At 34.6% G+C, this 15,596-nt stretch overlaps 1 protein-coding gene across 1 annotated transcript in view; it reads left to right on the top strand.

Annotated features, from left to right (window-relative positions):
• LOC145738646 (uncharacterized) overlaps nucleotides 1-15,596 on the top strand; it is a 44,979-nt gene that overhangs the window by 1,606 nt on the left and 27,777 nt on the right. The window contains exons 2-20 of the mRNA XM_081993559.1: nucleotides 1,781-1,831; nucleotides 3,285-3,844; nucleotides 4,829-5,262; nucleotides 6,283-6,637; nucleotides 6,924-7,221; nucleotides 7,586-7,759; nucleotides 7,848-7,957; nucleotides 8,017-8,211; nucleotides 8,748-8,876; nucleotides 8,946-9,316; nucleotides 10,861-11,308; nucleotides 11,362-11,497; nucleotides 12,330-12,622; nucleotides 12,686-13,087; nucleotides 13,144-13,329; nucleotides 13,998-14,167; nucleotides 14,229-14,443; nucleotides 15,110-15,272; nucleotides 15,332-15,557. Of these exons, the coding sequence (XP_081849685.1) occupies nucleotides 1,781-1,831; nucleotides 3,285-3,844; nucleotides 4,829-5,262; nucleotides 6,283-6,637; nucleotides 6,924-7,221; nucleotides 7,586-7,759; nucleotides 7,848-7,957; nucleotides 8,017-8,211; nucleotides 8,748-8,876; nucleotides 8,946-9,316; nucleotides 10,861-11,308; nucleotides 11,362-11,497; nucleotides 12,330-12,622; nucleotides 12,686-13,087; nucleotides 13,144-13,329; nucleotides 13,998-14,167; nucleotides 14,229-14,443; nucleotides 15,110-15,272; nucleotides 15,332-15,557 (4,916 nt within the window). The remainder of the gene's footprint in view (nucleotides 1-1,780; nucleotides 1,832-3,284; nucleotides 3,845-4,828; nucleotides 5,263-6,282; nucleotides 6,638-6,923; nucleotides 7,222-7,585; nucleotides 7,760-7,847; nucleotides 7,958-8,016; nucleotides 8,212-8,747; nucleotides 8,877-8,945; nucleotides 9,317-10,860; nucleotides 11,309-11,361; nucleotides 11,498-12,329; nucleotides 12,623-12,685; nucleotides 13,088-13,143; nucleotides 13,330-13,997; nucleotides 14,168-14,228; nucleotides 14,444-15,109; nucleotides 15,273-15,331; nucleotides 15,558-15,596) is intronic.

Here is a 15,596-nt window from a genome sequence, read left to right as displayed (position 1 = left end):
CGAACACCGTAAATGTTGCAAACGTCCTGGCTGTAATTGCAAACCCTAATCCAAAATACAAATTTAGATCCAGAGGAGCTGTGCTGTGCTATAGGCAAACCACACAATGATTAATTGCCATACTGGAATCATTTCGTTGTACGTAGATGCAATAAATAAAGAAGAGTTTCGCATATGCATGATAATTTAGTCAATGTGAGTTGGAATTGCACTTAATACCTCAAAAAGCACCCTCGATTGGTTTAATTAGTATTAAAGGACGGACATCGATAGCTCACTTTATTAGTGAATAGACTGAAATTCTAACAAGTCTCAAGTTCGGCATGATTCTCGGGTGGAATAACAACCCCTGTCGATGTTCCAAATTATTCTAACCCATATCTAACGCAACTGCCAGACGAGAAATAATAACAGTATGTCGGGGATCCTATAACGGAGATAATTTACACCAATTTCCACGGATTTAAGCGATTGAATTCTCAATGGTTCGAATACAGGGCATTTTGATTGATATTGTATTACCGGATTGTTTTGTGACATTACACGTATGCTTTTAATTAGGAACATTAATACGTAATGTGTTTTGCACCAACAAATCTGTTAGGCTTTTGCTTTACTAGGCTTCAGCGACGTTATTAATATCGAAGATTAACATTTGCAACGGCGATGGTTTTACTAAAATCTTTTGTCGTGGTTAATGGTATCTTTGGATGGAATTAATTAATTATAAAACTGACTCTTAATGAGCTTTTGCTATAGAAAATTTAAATGTAATAGTATTTATTTTTTGTCAAGTTTTTTCTGTTAGCTTTTCAGACAAGTCTGCATAATTATTCTGCGTATCGTTTTTACTCTAGTTATTCCTCTTTCTTCTTTTGATTCGATCGAACAAATCTCAACATTTCTTCCTAATATTGTCACTAATGTATTCTTACCTCTGAGCTACCCCTTAACGTGACAAAATGCCCCATTATCAATTTTTTAATTAAACAACTCTAATTAATTGAAGTACCTAAAATGTTCTAATCACTAAAGTAAGAAAACCTAATTGCCATCAAAACATTCTTTACCTTTTTTATTGAAAGAACATACTATTTAAAAAACTCAATCTGGAGTTTATGTTACAAAATTAACATTAACTGAAAGTTGACTTAAAACTCATGTCGATAAGGTTGCCTGAAACAAACCCGTGAGCAAATGAGATTTACTCTTATTTATAACGAACAAAAAAGTTACTCAAATAAAGTTTGGTTCCTATTTTTGAGGCCTCCAAGAGGTTCTTTAAGCTGTAATTCTGATGTGGCACATGTGATAGCTGATGATGATAAAAAGTAAGGACTTTTTCCTAAGAAATGTTTGTCTGGAGTTTTCTTGTCTTTTTGCATTGTTTTTAAGATACTGTCATTTTCATACGCTAAATGTATAATGCTAATGAAAAATTCGTTCTTGTCGTTAATTAAAAAAACAATTTCCAAATTGCTATACCAAATTTTATAAGAGTTTTGTTTTGTTTAGGAATTAAGATTAAAGAACTGTTTTTGGGCTACATATTATCCTTTAGGGAGCACTTCTTTACCATAGTTATATGACACACACTCACTTACTTGTATGTCCTTTCCACCCTGTATTTTGGCGAAACCTCAGGATTCCACGAAATACAGTTTAAAAACGCTGAAGTTTATAGTAAATTATACTTTAAAGTTATGATTATGAGAAACATAGTGACATACATTGAAAAACATTTAAATTTCATGATCATAATATCGAAATTTTGTTTCAGATCCTCTTAAGGACCCCCAGATTTGTGGAATTCCCACGTGTTTGCTATCAAGTGAGTATATTTAGACAGTAATATGTAAATTCACCGGGTTTTGCTTTAATGACGTTAAAAAATTCACAGTGTATATTTAGTATTAATTGCATAAATCTATAGCTAGATAACCGGATAATTGTGCGATAAATTTAAATTAAAGGCATTTAATATTCGTTAAATAATGGAGTCGTCGAATTTACTTTAATCGTAAATGCAGGCACATATTACAACAATCTGCTTCAAAACTGAAATAATTATTTATGTAGTGGAAATTGTTTGTTTAGAGCGTTATTTGGGGAAGTTTTATTGATGCGTTAAAAGAATGTACAATGCCATTAGTCAAATCGATAAATATTTAATGGAGCCGGAAATAATGCCAGTGATTTGGATAGATTGGCATCAATTGGTATTTTAGAAGGTAAATGATAAAGTTTAAATTGCATTATACTAGCAAAATTTTAACGAAAATGTGTGGTATTTATTAGATAGTTGAATTAACTATTTTGCAGGCTCTAATTTTCGTTAATAAATCCAAAGTCCTTGAGCAAGTTGTGGCTGATTTTACGGGATGTTACCAATTTTGACATAAAAACTGAAATTTGCTCCGTAAATTCTGCGCTCAAAACCCTCTTATTTTGGTAATGGTTATTCTATACACACTCTCGTCGTAACATATATTGATTTAAGTGGTCGGTGGTGAGATTAAGGAAATTCTGTCAACTGATCGAATAATCCGGATTCTCTCGGAATTTTATAGCCGGTTGAGAAAAGGGAACAAACCGTTCGGGCCGTTTCCTTCTATTTTAAAGTTCACCGAAACCCTGGAACGGGCCTAATGCGTTTTATCCAGAATACAAATTGTTCGTTTCAATAGCATAGGAAAATTATACCACTATTTGTTTGCAGGTGATAAATTCGCCTACGGTCCTAACCGAACTCCCTCGCATAAATATTCAATTGAGGAACAAAATTGCCTTTCAATTAACGCTTTTCAGTAGGTAGTTTCGTTTTTTTTTATCAGCGAACTTGGTGCTGGTTTTACGTTAAACGGCTTAGACTTATTTGAAACGAGAGAGTCGTGTTTCTGCAATGACCAAGATCATTAAGGCGGTTCGGTGAACTTCACTATAAGAAAATCCTTCCTGGGGTTTGAATACATAAGCGATTTTTACGGAGAAAACACATTTAGCGGTTCTTGTTATGGTAAATGGACAATACACGTGCGCAAGAAAATGACAAAGTGTTAGACGATAATGCCAAGAAGATGGAGTGTAATACACAATAGTATCGTATATGTAAGGCGTTATCTTATTGTACACACTTACTATGTTCCCACTGCCATTTTTTCTACCCGGAAAATGTATAGTCTTGGGTAGCGGGTATAATAGCGCTTTCCCGTCGACGTTTATTCTTTATATCCTACATTTTCCGCGTAACAACCATTTTACTAACTTTTAAATTCAATTTTCAGATAATAAATTTAAGTACAACTCTGGCAAAGACTACATCTACAAGTATTCCATTCAGGCCAACAGTTTATTCAATGGGACCAGCAAGAACGAATCTACATTGTTCATCAATGCTGACGTCAAGTTTAATTTCTTAACTCCCTGCGATGGTTTGCTGACCCTTTCGGACGTAACATTAAGCGAAACTGCCTCAGGAGACAATGAAGAAAGTCTCACTTCAGCTAATAGACAGCTATTTTCAGACATGATAAGCGGATCCACTCTTAGGTTTGCCTTCAAGGACGGAATTATCTATGAAATATGTCCAGATAATGACGAAAAAAGTTACCCTTTAAATTTTAAAAGGGGAGTTTTGTCCTTGATCCAGAATAGCATGAAACGGTTTGACCTCGATTTCACTGGGGAAGAAGAGGATGTCAGGGGTGTATGTCCCACTACTTATAAAGTGACAGGAGTTAAAGAGACTAGTCTACTTATTGAGAAAACTAAAGACTTGGACAGCTGTACTGAAAGAGCTAAATTTAATTCTGTCATCCAAATGACTTCTTCTAATTTTCCCACTGTAAGTATTGGTTAGTTTTACTGTTGTTGTATAATTTTCACATCATTGAATGTCCTAGATACCATTGCATATTCAGTAACATTATGCTGGTAATTGTTACAACTAGAACTACTAATGAATTAGTTAATGTTACTTGGAATATGGAAATAAAACTGACAAGTCGTTTTGAGACATGCTGTATAGTTTTATACCTGATTGGGGTGGACACAAAGCCTGCATTTTTTGCAAGATTATTAATCATGTTCTTCGGAGCGCAGCTCTGGAAGCGTTTTATGGGTTTGCAAATTTATGGCCGGAATTATTTGGATAAAAAATAGATAGATACATTTTTTCTATAATCCCCTATTGTTAATGGACCTGGCCGGTGAGGTTATTTATTGCAACTCTACTGCAAGGTAATTTGCCTAGGTCTTATTTAAAAATATCGTCGCATATTATGGTGCTTGTGGTCTTTGGAGAGGATAATCCAGGAATAAAAGGATGACTCGTCTATGCGAATTGGTAATAGAGTATGAACAATCGGGGATCAATTGTTTTCGCGCTATTGGCTTACATAGATATATTCGGCATACAATCTAGTGCTGATTTGCTTATGCGAATTCATTTTGCGATTTCATGAAATTATTCAAATAGAATGACTTTTGATAAATGCGGCGCTGAATTTATTACGGCGATTATATTTATTGTTAATATGCTAACAGAGCGGTCAACAAATAAAGGACAAATGCTATCGTAATTGCAGCTCCGCTAAAACGCTTCTGGTGTTTACGTGCCGAAAGCTTCCAACGTAGTAATTTAATTAAAAATACTAACGACATTAGGGAAATTATATTATTTAATTTAAACACAATATTCACTAAATATACTATACATTTTTTGGGGGGTTTTGTTAATGGACTTTGTATTTGCAAATTGAGAAAGCACACCACTCGTTTCTCTACCACTTACTTACTTTGTACACTAAACTAATTATTTACTTTCCAGAGAACTAACAGCGAAAATCTGTTAAAATCGTCGAGCCGCTGCACAATGTCTATCGATGAAAATATCTATAACGAAATAATTTGCGAAGAGAGTTTCCTGTTAGAACCATTTTCCAATAACGCCGCAGGGGCGCTGACGAGAGTTATCCAAAAATTGACTCTTAAAGAGCAAGACGAATCGAAATTCGAAGAAAAAAGCGAGATATCGAGACGAACAAATCTGAAGTTCGACCATTCGATCCCTAAGCAACCGACAAGCAGCGATCTAAGAACAGCGAGGGATTTAATCAAAGAATTATGCAAGGAAAGTCAACTCGAGTCTGAAAGTGACTTTCCTGATTTGTTTGGAAAGTTCATTTATGGATTAAGAGGCTTAGCTTATCCGGCTTTGTCCACCTTTTATACTCATACCACCTCTACGTGTCCTTCGGCCAAGTAAGTCCTTACTTCCTAACGTTTAGAATGGGATTATATCGATTACTTTCAATAAGAAAGGAGACTAAGGGGACTTTTTATTACTTTTATATCTGAGCTGAACCACAGATTTTGACGGGGTTTGAAAATATTTACTGGTGCGCATATTGTAAAAAAAGTAACAAGATCAAAGGAATCACGAAGATGACATGTAGGGAAACGATGTTTTAAACTCATTTATCTGGGATATCATGCGTGAAGACGGAACGAACTCCATAAATGTCGCATCATCGTGGGGATTTAATCTTTTTTTTTCTTCGCTTAAGTTTTAACACCGTTATTTTTAACTGCTAAAATCCTCGCTTCCTACACGTTTTCTATTTCCATGACGCAAACCGTTTTACAAAATATATCCGCCAAGCCGGACGGATTTATGCTTTGTTTTTATGTTCGAATCTATATTTTAGCTTGGGGAAGTGTTACACGCTGCCAAATCCCTATAAAATAATAGTATCTTGGCCCATTAGGCTTAACTACCTACCCCCGAAAGGAACACGAGAAACAGGCGAAACAATTGAGATAAAAATGTGTCTCCAGTCCACTTTCAAAGCGAAGCTTAATCGAAATTATTGCTTGTCTATAAATGTCGTCTTTTATTTTCTTTTTGTGGACTTTACGGACTTAAGGAAGAAAACGATATTTTCTTGCACTACACATATTTCAAGTTTTACTTTGACATACTTTTTCATGTGTCTTTGTGTAAAATTATACAAAATAAAACAAACAAAGAGTGAGTTGTTTTCAGCCAGTTTTTGACTTAACCTAACATGATATTTCAAAATTTCATCTATACAGCTCTGGCAAAAGCTAAGTCTTTCTGGAACATTTGAAATTCCCTTTATATCAGAGTCTAAAAAAAATTAAGTGGTGATAAAACATTTATCTACTTACTCCCACAAATACCACAATTTGATTTTTCTTGAATAAGTTAAAGATAACAAGTTAGTTTCTTCAATATCACAATTTGTTCTCCAATTTCAGAAAACACGCCCTCGAAGCACTGCCTTACATCAAAACTGCAGCATCCTTAGGGTTAATGAAAGATCTAATTCTATCTGGCAAATTATCTGAAGATACCATAAACGACTGGATGCTCACCATATCATTCATCCCTAATCCAGACAATAGCATGATGGAGTCAGCTTTAACAATTCTGAAAGGCAAACCTTTCTCATCTAATATAGCTCTTAGTGTAGCTGCCTTAACTCACACTTTTTGTGGTTTGCATTCGAATTGCGAAACCAAAAAAGCTGTGTATTATATCATCGAGTATTTTGAGCAGACTCTGGATGAACTCTTGCGTGATGATGTCACTCAGAGGGTCATTGAGGACAAGGTAAATGGAGATTGTAAATTAATGATATCTGTGGTGGTTAATATCAAATTGCGTTTTGCAAAATGAATACGATAGGGCAATTGGAATTTTATTGTTAATTAATTACCGTGCGGCCAGGCAATTGGTTTTACAATTTATTTATTGGATTGCTCGATGCCGTTTTGTTGTTCGATTTGTTTTGGTTCTGCAACATTTATAAGTATTGATGATTAAAAGTTTTGTTGGAGTTGTTCAAAGTAGAGGAGAAAAGAGAAAGTGGTAAAACTAAAATATATGTCTGCCGTAGATCATAGTGACACTAAAGGCATTGTCTAGCATAGGAAGGATATCGGAGAAATACGAAGAAGAACTTTTTAAAGTTGTGGGTGATTCTAATCTGGACGTAGCGGTACGAGTAGCGGCAGTTGAAACTTTCCGGCGTTTGCCTTGCGAAAAGCACCGAAGTTATTTCGAAAGCATATTTCAAGACCAGGACCAAGACTCGGAACTTAGGATAGCGTCGTATCTCCAAGTGATGAGATGCCCTACTTATTTGCTAGTCCGGAAGATAGCCTATAATTTAAGGCACGAAGAAGTCAACCAAGGTAATACGTTAACATTCTGCAACCTATCAAGATTTAGTTTTCCTTTAGGGTTAAAAACTTGTTTCAATTTACCCGAGCTCGAGCTAGTAATTCCCGAGAAGACGGTAAAATTACTTGTATAGTCTACCATACTTTTAAAGTGAAAGCAACATCTCAAGGGCCAAGCTCCCTAATAAATGTATTTGTATGCAGATTCTCTGCTCATGACGTAAATTATCTCCAACCGAAGAGGTGGAGAATTTTGGTTTAAACGAAAGGGCGTGATAGTAATTTTTCTACCTTATGAGATTTTTATCTTCTCTGCACTAAGTCATTTTGATTGGTAATTGTAAGTAAACTAAAACTTTTGTTTATTTTCTTTTAGTTGGCTCGTTCGTGTGGTCCCATCTAAACAATATTATCAAGTCGGCAAATCCGTTAAAAGTCGAAATACAGAGTCTGCTATCTGAAGAAGATTTAGTTGAAAAATTCAGTTCGGACATCAGAAAGTTCTCCCATAATCGGGAAGGCTCCTTGTACTTCGATGAATACAATTTCGGTAAACAAAAATTACACTACCCTCACATAAATTCCACCTACCTTTCTTTCTGCACCTTAAACCGTTATAATTCATTTTTTCCTCACAGGTGGCAACTACGAAACTAATGTATTATTTTCACCCTCATCCTATATACCCAGAACTGCCATGCTAAATCTTACAGTTGATTTATTTGGGAAATATGTCAACCTTTTAGAGGTAATACATTATAAAATAATCACTGGATTTTTTTAACCGTACGTATTATGATTTAAAAGGTTCATACCAGAGTGGAAGGCTTTGAACGGTATTTGGAATCGCTTTTTGGACCTGGGGGAAAAGCCAATGTAATAAAGGAAAAAATGGATGCCTTTAGGCCGAGGTGGATTAGAGATACAACGAACAACCAGATTATTGATAACAAAGTGCAGGAGATTGCCAATGTTGCTAATAATGCTAAAAGGGAACCCAAGGTATTTTTTTTGGTATTCTATCATTTTTTATTCAATTTTGGTATAATCAGTATTTCGGTAATTATGTATGACTGAAAATATGTCATCATCAAATCAATTATCATTAGATACCAGAAAAAGTACAATTAAAAAAAAAACTAAATGAAACTTATGTTGGTTTATTTAAATTCTCACCTATTTTTGTTTGGTTATTAAATGAATTTTATTGGCTCATTTAAACAGTGCTTCGCATTTGTGCTGTACAATGATTACACATTGTTATGTTTTAATACGGCAGTGCTTGATGGTGAGTAAACAGGAAAAGTTTGAAACTGAATTAATATCCGATACGGATCCGCAAACTCAAAAAACACATTTTGCCGTTTGTTACGTCAATAGCAAAAACCGTTCATCCGAATATTATTAACAATCAACATAAGCTGAACTTTGCATAAAACTTCTAACGAGTTTCAGCATTTACTTTTCCAAACTTTTTCAGTCAATATTTACATCGAAAAGTTTATTCCTGAGGTATCAAAAGACTATATGTTTTTCAGGTGGCGGTGGGACTAAAGGTTTTTGGAAACGACCTTAAGTACGTAACATTTATGGGAAAGAAAGAAATTCAAGACGGCACTGAGTATTTTAATGTGCTCAGCTATCTGCAGCATATACTTTCTGGAAAGGCGAGTCCCGTTGCTCACAAGCAGCCGTAAATCAGTTGATATTAATGTTTTAATCTCTTTCCACCGTAGGAAATTAAGTACAAAAAAGCTACCATGTTTCTTGACGGTAACTACGTTGTTCCCACAGGAGCGGGACTCCCATTGTTTCTTTCGGCATTAGGAACAGCGTCAGTCAATATCAAATTATTTGGATCTTTAAAATCTCCGGATTTCTCGAAGAAAAAGGAACTGGATCTGGTCGCTAATTTTGATCCTGTTGTGACTGTTGACGTTTCCGGTGAAATGTCACTAAGCGCATTTTATGCCAGTACCGGAATTAAATTAAAAACAAACATGCAATCAGCTATGTCTGTTCAAGCGGACCTTAAAGTAAAAGGAGTTAAATTGGTCAGTGCCAAGTTTAGCTTACCTAGGAAAACCACAAGAATTTTTGGCGCAAGGTAAATTCATTTTTCCAGCTTTTTACAATTCGGTTCTGACTTTTATAATAAAATTTTATCGGTAATAAAGTTTGCTTTTATAGTTAATATCCATAAAATAATATTCATGCAGGAAATACAATTTATGTGCGGAGTTTTATTTTTGCTCATTTCAAACATCAGGCTATTTAAATACAACTCAATAGAATGCCAATGAGTTCATAATAAGTTTATCATCAACAAAAGAGAATTTAGTCTCTCTCATTTTATTTCGTGTCACGAAATTTGTAATAACAATGTGCTACATTCAATTACTTGATTCTCCAAAACTTTTCACTATATGTGTTCAGCCCTGATTACATTCATTATAACACATTTTGTTCGTAAACAATTAGTAGATTTGTTTACTGCTAGAAAAAACTACTAATTAAATTAAATCTCGGTGTTTAAACACATTTAATCAAAATCAGTCACGTTCACGTTATATAAATATATCAATATTGTGTCGGCGTGTAAAATGTTTTGAACGTATTAGTCAGGCCCCAAAACGTATATAATTTAATTTGCTCATTATATTTTAATTAAAATGGATCACAACGTATTTTATCACTAATACTTTTGCGAAATAATTGCTAATTTTTTTTTGCCCAACTCGAACAGTCGCTAATTCCGAGCTGAATTAATGGAACAGGGTCATCTGTATTTATTTGCACTGTTAGTGGCAAATATTTAAACTAATCGGTTAAAAACGTTAGTTGACCTGGAATTTTGTATTCTCGTATATAAATTTGATTACTCACAACTAGGTTATGAGTGAATGTAAGGTAGTCCACCACAATACAAAGTTTTTGAAATTCATTCTACATACAAAACGCAGAATCTTTCACTGACACTTGCGCTTATTTCACTGGAGTATATTATAAATTACCTCTCTAAGAATACAGAATTTGTTTCGCAAATTTGACATTGCAAAGTATAAATTTGTTCCAGGAAACGGAAATTAATTTTCCTTGCTCCTTTACAAGTTCAGTAGATAAACTTTTCGTGATTTTAAAGGATTATTAAAGTTGTTGAATGTTGATTTGGAGAGTTCGGAAGGAATACTATTTTAATAACTTAAATTATATGCTAACATAACCAATTCAGTGTTATCTTTACGAAACTTAACATTTGAAATTGAGGTCTGTATATTAAATCTTGTATTTCATGGCTGTAGAGTCAAGGATAACATTACTCTAACTTTACAAAAGACTGAATTTTTCTGTTCTTGGTCTTTGATGCATTTCCTAAAGCTTAGTATTAAAGGAAATTTAATCCCATGAACTCGATTCCTAAATGTTTGAGTTAAGTCGACGAAAACAATAAAGAACGTTGACGGTGGGCGTTCGTTCCAAAACATAAGCTTTCATTCAAATGAACGCGAAATATCTTAAGGGGTGCGCTTTCAAACGGCCTTAATATAGACCTCAAAGGTCTTTGTAAGCCATATATATGTCAAATATAGGCAGTCCCGTTTGTGTATATGTTTCATTCAAATTTTCCGTATATTTATTATTTCGTTTTAGGTCGGAGCTGCTAGTCAAACAAAACAATATTGAAAAGCCTCAAACGGGGCTTTCAGGAAGCACAGTCTCAAATTCTTTATGCACTTGGTCCGCTCTTTCCACAGCTTTTGGATTGAAATTATGCGTTGATTACAACTACAAAAATACAACAAGTTTCGCTGCACCGTATTTTTCTTTAGCAGGACCTGCTTACTTTGATGTTTACGTGCAAAAATCTGATCCGAGTGCGAATGTGTATTTATTCGAATATAAATGGACACAAGGGCATAATTTGAATGTAGTTTCTTTGACTTTTGATACGCCTGGATCACAAGTTAAAAGACTTATGCATGCTAATTTTACTATTGAACCAACTGGAAACAATTTGACTATGTTAATGCAATCATCTGCTGGAGTTGTTTTAGCTAAAGGTCGAATTAAAAACACTGAAGATCAAAAAGTGTTCGAGGTACGTTAACCCATCGTATCAAGTATCTTGTATTATATAAGCGTACACTTTAGATGACATTGGATATCAATGACATGAAACACTTTGACGCTAAAATTGGATATGACAGACTGAGGAAAGTTAATGGTTTTATTTATAAGCCTAATTTATACTTAGGAGTTAACGGAGAACGTGTCTTGGAGTTGCAAGGTAAGGATGAAAATCTATTCTAATTTGTACAGTAAAGAGAAAAGTTTATGTTTTTATTGTGGAAATTCTTCCTTTAAGAACAAGAGATAAAGCACATTCTTAACATTCTTACTTCAAAGCCTGAAGGGAGACATACAACCCAAATCAAAAGGTTTATTTAATAATCGTATAAATAGCTGGCATTGTTGTTAGACTTAGGGCAATTTTACAGGAGTGCTGATAAAAATAATTAAGGGAAATCTAAATCTGAAGCTAATCGAAATTCGATTCCAGAAAATTGCTGTTCACCAGTTGTATACGAATCTGAATCTCTCGATTATAGGGATATATATCATGTAACGGATAGGAAAGTTACGGCGCTATGGGCCCTTTTGCACGTAATTGATTGTTGTCAGAACTTTAATCAAATTTTCTTGCTTGCCTGCACCAACGTAATTACTACCCCTACATATTGATATGAACATCCTTTTATCAAATTGCCTTTTTCAATTAGAGTGTGTTATTTCCTCACTTTAGAATTTCTATTTAGAACTATTTGGAACTCATATATACAATTCCCTGTTGGCTAATACTATTTTTGAGACTGGAATTTCACCTATTTCACACATAAGAGATAAAGAACATATGATTTAGATAGATCGGTAATGCATTTCCATTTAGAATCCATCCTGAGGCGTTTAAGCAAATTTGCTGTTCGATGTATTCTGCTTTGTACCTTCAATTTAATGAGGATTGTTAATACCGCGAATACACATGAGTGAAATTCAGTGGAATTTAATAGAATCATTTTCTAGGAGTTAGAGATTGATTTACCTGACAGTTGCATTTGCAGGTGCTGTGGATTTAATAAGTAAAAAAGACATTTACCAATATACTGTAGACTTGAAATTTCAAACAAAACGAGTGACTTCGAAAGTTTTTGGATATATTTCGAAAACTGACTCATCTCTGAGCACTGATTTGCACTTGGACTATAAATTTCTCAGTAGCAAAGAACAGAGAGTTTCCTGGAAGTTAAGTCTAGCCAACAGGTCTAGAAAGAACTTGGCTATCTTCATAGGAGCTTGCAATGTCCAATCTACAGCTTATCCGACTTTCAATTTCTATAGCAACGCAACTTTCCAGGTAAGATCTTTTCATCAAAACCCCTTAATTAAAAGTGATCTTAAAATATTTACGCTGTTCCAGAGAAGTGGTAGTCACATGGAATTTAAAGTAGGCTTAATTCAAAATCCGCTGCCTTTAAATGATCCAAAGTCGGATTCTGAAAGCCTTAAATTTGATTTCATATTCTCCCACAAGGCTTTTACTGATAGCAGGCAGACAATAAGGGCCATAGCCAACGTGAAGCGCAAATCCAGCGATTTAGATTTAAAGGGTTTGCTATTGTACGAAAGTATTAATTCGGATATTAAGTTGGAAGGTAGTGTAAATTACGCAAAAAATAAACAAGCTTCGATTACGGCATTTTGGTCCCACCCACGTACAACTTTGGAGTACATCAAAGCTGATCTTAATGTTACTCTGCCTACTTTCACTCCTATGACGCTATCAGTGGAAGTTAATGAAGTCCACAATCGGGAGTACAAAGTAAAACAACCTAAAATTTTCTGTTTGTAAGTCTATTTCATATAATGCAATTTTAGCTTACAGTTAGCGGAACCACGTTTAGTAACCATAGCGCCCATGCTGTGGGTTTTTATCAAGATAGCAGTACCGCAATAACTTCAGACCACCACCTGAAAGTTTTTCTTAAATCTCCCAACTTCAAAGATGTGAGCGCTGATTTGGTCTATTATAGAGACAATGACAACTTGAAAGTTGATATTAAGGTAATGCCAAGTTTTGATAACGTAATTAATTTATGTTAACTTACTTCCGAAGGAATTTGGCTTTTAACACAGTAGTATAACTTTTTGATCCTAACCTACTATTGAAAAAAGTTTTTAAAAAAATGTATCGAAAACCATTAGATAGTAAAAGGGTAATTAAAGCTTACTAGGTTCGAAGTGGAGTCAAACACCATTTCCATCGAAGTGGGAAAGGACTTAAGCGTAAGCTGCTGTCAGTGAGAACAGACAAGCAGAATAATGAGAAAATGTCGGCCTTAATTATTAGGAACACGTGGCGAATGATTGCCTAAGTCGGACAAGAAGTTCAGTTTGCTTACCTACCTTAAGATTCAAGTCCCATATGTCTTTGTCACCCTTTCGACGCGAATTATTACTTCAACGTTCTGGCAAAAACGTTCTCTTTTTCCTTGCTCGTCCGTTTTCATTCGTCGTCATGAGTTATTGTTTAAAGAATGAATTAAAAAGTATGATTGAAGACTAGCCAGTAGTTGTAAACTTCCCGCTTCCAAATTGCTTTTCAACTTGCTATAGCAGTTTATAATCCAAAACAACACACTAATGTTAGTTTTAATCAACAGTGGCAGAAACTATTTTTGTTTAGTTATTTACACAATTAATGGACAGGTGATTAATTGACAATATTTCAGGCTGTACACGACAATAACGATTACCAAGCATATCTGAATCACAAAACGATATCGGAAGAGGAAATGCACACGGATGTTAAAGTAAAATACAAAGCAAAGTTGTACACTTTGAATGCGGCTGTAAACCGTGGACCCCACTTCAAAATAACTACGGAATTGCACATAGACCAGTAATTACAATTCTATTTAGAGGGTAAATTAACTCTCCTAACTTTGTATGATTTTTTTTAGGTTAAGAGATATTGAATTTTCGATGTGGGGATTCAACGGGGAGACACAAAAGGCTTTGGGTTTTGATATAAACTGGGATGCAAATAGAGATCCAAATCAAAAATTGTTTGTTGAAGCCAATTTTACCAAAGCAGCGGATTTTAATTACAACGCCGATGTGATAGTTAGTTACCCGGGACGTACTATTATTGGAAAATATCAGTTCCTACTGGAAAGTAAGCATCGTCTGTGTGATTGATGTTTTTAAGTACCGTTAAAGGCCTAATTTGCGCTGTTTGTCATTTTCGCTCTTTGATGTTATATTACAAAGCTGGTTATAATAAACTATGCCGGTTTTTTATGAGGGTAGACACCTGCGGGTATCAGAACGTACAATAGGACCAAAGCATTGTTCGCTGAGTTTCCGACTATTAATTAACCGGGGCTTAAAGAGTTATTGCTATTAAATCGTTAAAAATATCCTAGAGCTTCATTAGCTTGGATCCTAAAACTTTGACAAATATAGCAATTAATTACAAACTCATCTGAAAGGCAATTTTGTAGGATGAATAGAAGTTAAAGTTGGGATTTGCTGTGAAACCCCAACATAAAGGATACTGAGTGAAAAGTGTAGTCCAAGACTTAAACTAAATTGCTGCAGGAGGGTTTCTCTTGAATTAATTCTGCTAGAAAAGGCATGCTATCAGCTTTTGAGTTCTGTTAAAGAGATCAAAATACACCGTCAAATCCTCTATTCCCCTCGAAATCTCGATAATTTTTATTAAAATTTCCATAAAATCCAGTTTTCGCGGTTTCATGAACTCAAATAAATATGTCACAATCTTTGTTAGACGCATAAAAGGGTTTTAAAGGAAATAAATTAAATAAACTTCCGGTTTTAGAGGGTCACATCGATATGCTGGCCAGTGTCTCCTGGGACGACAGCAAATCATTCGCCATTAATTTGAACGTCAAATACAGATATGAAAACGAGATATTTTTTGAAATATCGTCCCGACTTAATACTCCCTTGGATGCCTTTAAAAATATGAAGCTTTCTGCAGTGTAAGTTGACTAATATCAACTTGACTTAGTACTTAACTCAACACTTTTGAAATTTTTAGGTTTGAGCATTTAGCGAATAAGTACAGTTTGAATGGAGGTCTTACTTGGAGTCCTAGGCAAAAAATTGCCATAGACTTATTTGGTGATTACACTTCCAAGAAACTGGAATTTGACTGTAGATACAGCTGTTCAGTTCAAAGTACATTAACTAACATTCCTAATGTGAACACTACTATAAAACATTTTCATAATGCAACCGATTACAATTCTATATTGCACTTAATGGTAAGTTTAAGAATATGTTCTGCTAGTGTACACCAAAAA

The sequence above is a fragment of the Ips typographus genome, linkage group LG16, assembly GCF_016097725.1.
Source record: "Ips typographus isolate SLU linkage group LG16, UJ_Ityp_2.0, whole genome shotgun sequence".
NCBI classification, from domain to species: Eukaryota; Metazoa; Arthropoda; class Insecta; order Coleoptera; family Curculionidae; genus Ips; species Ips typographus.
This window is presented reverse-complemented; position numbering and strand designations above follow the sequence as displayed.